At 42.6% G+C, this 7142-nt stretch overlaps 1 protein-coding gene across 1 annotated transcript in view; it reads left to right on the top strand.

Moving 5' to 3' along the window:
* The first annotated feature begins 4261 nt into the window (after positions 1-4261).
* The window catches only part of LOC115132359 (nucleolar protein 4-like), a 37912-nt gene continuing 35031 nt past the window's right edge, over positions 4262-7142 (top strand). Inside the window, exon 1 of the mRNA XM_029664939.2 lies at positions 4262-4783. Coding sequence (XP_029520799.2) covers positions 4442-4783 — 342 coding nt within the window. The 5' untranslated portion in view covers positions 4262-4441. The remainder of the gene's footprint in view (positions 4784-7142) is intronic.

The raw sequence follows: 7142 nt of genomic DNA, 5'->3' as shown, positions 1-7142 counted from the left end.
AAGTCCCCAAAAAAGTACAGCCTGCACACATGCACATGCATGCACTTGGACACACAGTCCTCACATTTTAGACTTCACTAAGACTTTAGGATTGTTGAACAGCGCCATCTATCGTCTTGGGTTCTGACTCACTTAATTCAATGAAACCCACGTTGTTGTATTTACACAGTATTGTAGGTTTTCCCCCCATGGTGAAATAAAATCACAGATGTTTTAAGAATTGTGATACCCATGATTATATATAGATCAATTAAATATATAATACAGATGATAGAAAATATAATATTTATTATCAAATGTATTATCTATCCATTTTTATCTTTTGCTATTCTATAACCTTTAATTTCACACATTTGGCAGAATAAATCGGAAAGATTATCTGTAATGTCCAAATACTATAAGTGGAAATTCTATTTCTCTAATGGCCAGAAGAAACTGGAGAATCTCAATGCAGGTGTTATTGGCTGAGTGTTTGCTGCATGGGTATAAATAAAATGACTGTATGTGTTTGTGGGGTTTTATCAGTTTGAAAAGTGTAGCTCTTCCAATTCAACAGCCTATGACACCTATTGCTTACTCCTTTCTCTCCTCTCCACAAAGTGCTTCCTGCGTATTAATACCGTGTGGTTTCCAACTGAAGATTCTTCTGTAGTCTATAGAGCAAAGCTAAGGCCCCCTCTTTGTGTTATCAGCCTCTCTCTGGGAGCGCAATTAGAGTTGAGTAAACAGACCCAGAGTTAATCAGCCTATAAGAGTCTCTTAAACAATCAGAGCCCAGCCCATAAACAGCTGCAATGGGGTTGGGGGAGAAATAATTGGCCTGCAGTATATGCTCTAGCTCTTTGTCTTTGGGACACACACACACATGCACACACACACACACACACACACACACACACACACACACACACACACACACACATGCACACGCAAGAACAAGCACACACACACACACACAAACAATTACCAGACTATGCTCAAAGGTATTCCATATTTAATTTTGTTCTAAAGCATGAAAAGAAATATTCAAGCATAATTGTCTATATCTCCCTCTCTCCCATACCTCTTTTCCCTCCATGATTAACCAGGCCTATCGGCCTCTATGGTCTGTCATTTCCTGTTACTTAGTTACCAGTTGCCATGATTTGCCTGGGCCGTTTGTGTTTCCATGGTAACTGTGCCCATTCTGTTGTCTCCAGGCTGCATACTGGCTTTGCTGTCCCAATGGTTTGGGATGAGTTGGACGCAGAGTGAAGCATATGTAGGAACTCCTTCAGGACTGTTGGAAAAGCATTCCAGGTGAAGCTGGTTTAGAGAATGCCAAGAGTGTGCAAAGCTATCATCAAGGCAAAGGGTGGATACTTCGAAGAATCTCAGATATATAATATATTTTTATTTGTTTAACACTTTTTTGTTTACTACATGATTCCATGTGTTATTTCATTGTTTTGATGTCTTCACTATTATTCTACAATGTAGAAAATAGTCAAATATAGAAAACCCCGTGAATGAGGAGGCGTGTCCAAACTTTTGACTCATACTGTATATTTTATAGAAATAAGTACATTTAAAAACATAATTAGATGAACTGAGATTGTTTGTTTGATTTCGCAACCCTGAGCTCGCCACCATCCCAGATCAGTAATCTAAATTCTGGTGGTCCAGAAGTTAGATTACTAATTTCTGGTCCATGATACCATGTCTGAATAAACAGGTAACCCAATCTCCCCCACCAAACTGATAGCAGGAGTTCTAAAGAATGACCTCCAGGTGGCAGCAGTCAACAGATCGTCTCTCTGAGAGTGGAGTATCATATGGAGAAGATCAGCACAGAAAGAAGAAGGTGCAGTTACCAGTATGTTTGGGATCAGCACGCAGAGCAAGGTTAACTTGTCATTCTAACTGAGACTGATTCAGCAGCCTCTTATTCTCTCATTCAGTCTCACACTGTCTGTCTCCATCCATCTCAGGCACACTCTCTCTCCTCTCTCATTCTCTCTCTCTCTCTCTCTCTCTCTCTCTCTCTCTGTGTGTCTCTTTCTCTTTTGTTCTCTCTCTCTTTCTCTCCCCATCGCTCTCGCTCTGTCTCTCTCTCTCTCTCTCTCTGTCTCTATGTTTCTCTGTTTCTCTCTCTCTGTCTGTCTCTCTCTCTCTCCCTCACTGCCTGACACACTGTAAGCTCAGCCTGTCAGTACCAGAGTCACCCCTGGCCACCCCCGGGGTGGAGAATTGTAGTGGGGGATAGTGGCAATAATTCCAGCACTATATCGCCTCATTAGGAGTGAGAAAGTGTGACTTCCCACCAGCTGAACCTCATTTGATTGTGGAATGGGGTGCTGGACCAGGTTAAAGGTCCTCTCAGTCAGAGGTCTTGTCTTGTGTGCGCACGTGCTTGTGTGTTTGTGTCATGTATGCTCGCCCGTGTTTGTGCTCAGTGATGGTGTGTCTATGTTTAATCCAAATTCATTTCAGGTTCAAGTATACCAAACCCACACACACGTGCCTTTGGTTATGTGATTTATCAGATTGAGCAGCCTTTACATCAGTGTTCCTGTGACATCAAGAGTTAACAAACAAGAAATACTGTGGAACAACTTGGCATCTCAAACCAGGTCCCTAGCAGATGCTGGGACTTATGTAGCCTTGAGCCGGGCCATTCAGTGGGCTGGCTAATCCACTCAACCTTTACTAATGCAGGCCAGTCCTGCCAGAGAGATATGTATCAAAATAATACCACATTAAGAAACTAAAAGAAAGTCTCATCTGTGTGTGGCTGGGTAAAACTCTCTCTCTCTCTCTCTCTCTCTCTTCTTTCTCTCTCTCTCTCTCTCTCTCTCTCTCTCTCTCTCTCTTCTCTCTCTCTCTCTCTCTCTCTCTCTCTCTCTCTCTCTCTCTCTCTCTCTCTCTCTCTCTCTCTCTCTCTCTCTCTCTCTCTTTCTCTTCTCTCTCTCTCTCTCTCTCTCTCTCTCTCTCTCTCTCTCTCTCTCTCACACACATTTGTTATTTGGTCAGGGACCTATTGAATGAGTTGACGCTGTTCATTATTCAGTGTTAGGATATGGAGGCGAGAGCAGAGGGGTGGTATTATTGTCCAGAATTCCGTTGTGTGTTGGTGTGAGTCAGGGAGGGAGGATGGAGAGATGAGGATGGGGCATCCCACCTCTGCTGCCCTGCTGTCATGGCAACAGGAGCAGTCACCACCAGCAGCAGTCCCAGCATGGTTCTACAGAGGCCTCACACACATATGGACACAGAGAACACACTGGAACATTATAGGACACTAGCCAGGCGAATGCCAAAACATAGAGAGTATTAAGAGCATTTTTACCTCAGATCGGAGTCTATTGAACTCCATGGATTTTCTTCTGGTCAATGTGTGTGGAATAACACATAGACAGACAGAGTTGATACTTTACATGCTCGTGAATCTCTCACTGTAGGCTATGTGCAATAGTTATCATTTTTGGGTGGGACAGATGCACAATTTATATTTCCTATAGGTCTATAATTCAATCTTCTGTACGGACCAGATCTGATATCAGTCTATTTTCGTGAGTGAAGATAAGAGACTGTTTTCTCATGACCACCAAATTAACAGTGTATATTTAAGATGTCTTATTCACATTTGAGGAAATTCTTCAAAGAATCATAGGTCTTCATTGATGCAGAGGCGTCGGTGTATAGAACATTCTACGATTAGGCTGCTACTTATAATGCACCTTGTAATTCCCTTACAGATAACGCCTTTAAATTAACCTAAAATGCTTTGTTTTACAGGTTGCCTTTATATCCTATTGCTTCTTTGAGAATATAATTTCTACGGAACGTCCTATAGGCGGTTCGGGATGGTGCACGCGCAGGTCCCATTCAAACAGGTGGGAAGCAGGGAAACATCCCCGGTGCGCGTGACTGGTTGTGATGATAGGATAGCCTACATGGCTCAATACCGAGTAGCCTAAATGTTTGAGAATTGTCACGGTTTTCACTTGAGTCTGCATCAGCTCGGATGCCGAATATTAGGTCATTAGAAAACCACAGGTTTCCCCTCATCCTTTGTTCTTTATTGTTTAGTGAGCACTGTGTTTTTTTTATCCATATCTCAGCTTCCAGTCAAGAGACCGTTTTACGCACAGGTGGGAAATACCCGCTCTATAGGACAGCCCCCTCCCTCAATTCCTCATCGGAATATGTGAGCAAGTGACATTTTGCCGTTGCGGTTCGGGACAGCAGGCAACGCGTCTCTGCAAACAGGTGTGCAGCTGCTTCCCGAATCAGTTTCCTACGCCTTTAATTCAGTTTAAGGAAAGGCAGAAATCATCCCATTTGCGGAACCATCCTCCTCGACGCGGGACGGGCAGAGGAGGGGTAAATCTGCATTTTAGTAGCCTAGCTATTATAGCCTATTATTTGAAGGGACAAACGTGTTACAAGAGCGAACGCTATGGCAACAAAAAAATCATCATGCACTGATATAACGAAAAGGAGCCAGAGTCCCGTCGTTTTAGAGGTTGAGATGTTCCGTGAATTTCAGGACTGGTGCCTCCGGACATATGGGGACTCGGGTAAAACAAAGACCGTCACCCGGCGAAAATACAACAAAATCATGCAGACATTGTTGCAAAACGAAGAGTCGGACAGCATGTATGTCGACAATAGTCACATCAATGCTAAATTCAAATTCTGGGTGAAGTCGAAAGGGTTTCAGGTCGGGAGCAACATCCTCGGGGAGCACAAGAAAGGAGCGTCAGGGAAGCCGGTCCTATATGTCCCGGTCAAGTCAACGGTAAAGTGTGCGTGTTTGTGTGTGTATGCGCGCGGTCGCATGACACGTCCCATGCCATCAGTTAAACCTAGGCTATTTGATTTCACCACAACCACATGTACCTGTCATAGGCTATTTGATTACAACTTTTCAGTGTTTGGTTTTCCCTCCTCACCCTAACCTATTCACAGACTCTAACCTATTCCGACTCTCATCCTCTGAACAGAGCAGTCATACTCCCATCCCCATCAGCTGCCATAGCAACGCTGGTGCATAAAGAGGCAAAATCGCCAGTGTGGGGTATCTTTCTGTGCTCGTCTCGCGAATGACTTGGTTAATGTTCTGTTAACGAATGGTTATCATTCTTTTTTAAATTATTAAATGTAACCTTTATTTAACTAGGCAAGTCAGTTAAGAACAAATTCTTATTTACAATGGCGGCCTACACCGGCCAAACCCGGACGACGCTGGACCAATTGTGCGCCGCCCTATGGGACTCCCAATCACGGCCGGTTGTGATACAGCCTGGATTCGAACCAGGGTGTATGTAGCACTGAGATGCAGTGCGTTATGCTACTAAGCAGTATTTATGAGTTAATAGCCCATTCACAAAACAATGATAAAAAGTAGACATACGCCTAGTAGCCTATGTCTTGTCCAGACTCCTGCCATGTAGGACAATTGAGTGAACGCGCATACTTTGGGTGCCAGCAGCGTGGCCCAAATGGGGGATGTCGGGGGGTTGGTATGTCCCCTGGAGGAAGGAGGGCATTGTATGGAAGGTGGAGGTGAGGGTTTATAGATTATCCAAATATTTGATCATGTTCACCTTTACCTCGTATGATAGCATAAATCCACAAAAGCCATCCTATTTTCAATGGGGATGGCTAATTGTGCACCATACGCCTTGAACATCCGAACCTAAATGTATTGTAAACATTAGCATATTTTTTTAGTTTGAATGTCTTGAACTAATTGACAACAATGAATTTCTATTGACTAGATGGTCATGCTATGAAAAGCAAAACTAGCTATAGTTACAGTAGGATATGTGTGCACCCCACCACTTAGCATTGTCCTGTGCAGGATAGATGCAGATCGGTCCACATACACTCCCTGCGCTGGTACACTACATTGCATGTATTTTTATGACTTTCCCCCCCTTAGTGCATTTATTCACATTCATCAAACGTTCTATTCTGATATTAGCTTATAGGTAGATAACAGTGATATTGCATTTGTACAGTGTTTGACATGAGCGCAGTAACCGTGCGTATTTGGTCTTTGAGGGTCTCAGGCAGGAACAAAAGTGTAGGCTATTCAGCATCAGTATAATGGCATCCTCCCTCCATTAAAGTTAAAACCACTTCTGTTTAGGATTTAAATTCAAATGATTTCACCATTTGATCATCTCATACAATAGACATTGATTTGGATTTAGTTCATCCTGTGTTAATCTAAGGTGATAATCTAAATGATTTATTTAGGTAGGCTATTTTTAGGGTTGGAGATGGATGGATAGCCATTCTGATACAGTGATTGTCTAGGATGACTGACCAAAGGTTAAGAATACATACACCATTTAGGCACAGTATAGTAGAGGTTTTGTGTGTGTTCAGTGTCAATTGAGATTGCCACCATTTTAAATGATGCCTTCAGGGAATCACACCAACCCCCACCATGGTGTTGGGTCAAGCTCTCCAAGGACCCTTAATACTAGTGTGAACAAAAGACTCAAATTACAATATCAGTACAACTAAGGTGTGGGTTATTCAACTGATTCGTCCTCAGGTGTGTTACCTGTGTAAATGCATAGCCTTTATTTTTCTGCTTAATCAAACACTTAATAGGTTATATTGTTTTCATGATAAAGCCTCTTGGCAGGTGCATCTAGAGTTTGAGATTTAGTTTTGTTTGTCTTTCTTTTTTTCTGTCTTTGATGATGGAGTGTTACATTACCTTTTGATGATGGAGCGTTACATGACCTTTTGATGATGGAGCGTAGCATTACCTTTTGGTGATGGAACGTAGCATTACCTTTTGATGATGGAGCGTAGCATTACCTTTTGATGATGGAGTGTTACATGACCTTTTGATGATGGAGCGTAGCATTACCTTTTGATGATGGAGCGTTACACGACCTTTTGATGATGGAGCGTAGCATTACCTTTTGATGATGGAGTGTTACATGACCTTTTGATGATGGAGCGTAGCATTACCTTTTGATGATGGAGCGTTACATGACCTTTTGATGATGGCGCGTAGCATTACCTTTTGATGATGGAGTGTTACATGACCTTTTGATGATGGAGCGTAGCATTACCTTTTGATGATGGGCGTAGCATTACCTTTTGATGGTGGAGCGTTATATGACCTTTTG

Source organism: Oncorhynchus nerka, linkage group LG7, assembly GCF_034236695.1.
Source record: "Oncorhynchus nerka isolate Pitt River linkage group LG7, Oner_Uvic_2.0, whole genome shotgun sequence".
Classification (NCBI taxonomy): Eukaryota; Metazoa; Chordata; class Actinopteri; order Salmoniformes; family Salmonidae; genus Oncorhynchus; species Oncorhynchus nerka.
Note: the sequence above shows the minus strand (reverse complement) of the source record. Positions and strands in the feature narration are given on the sequence as shown.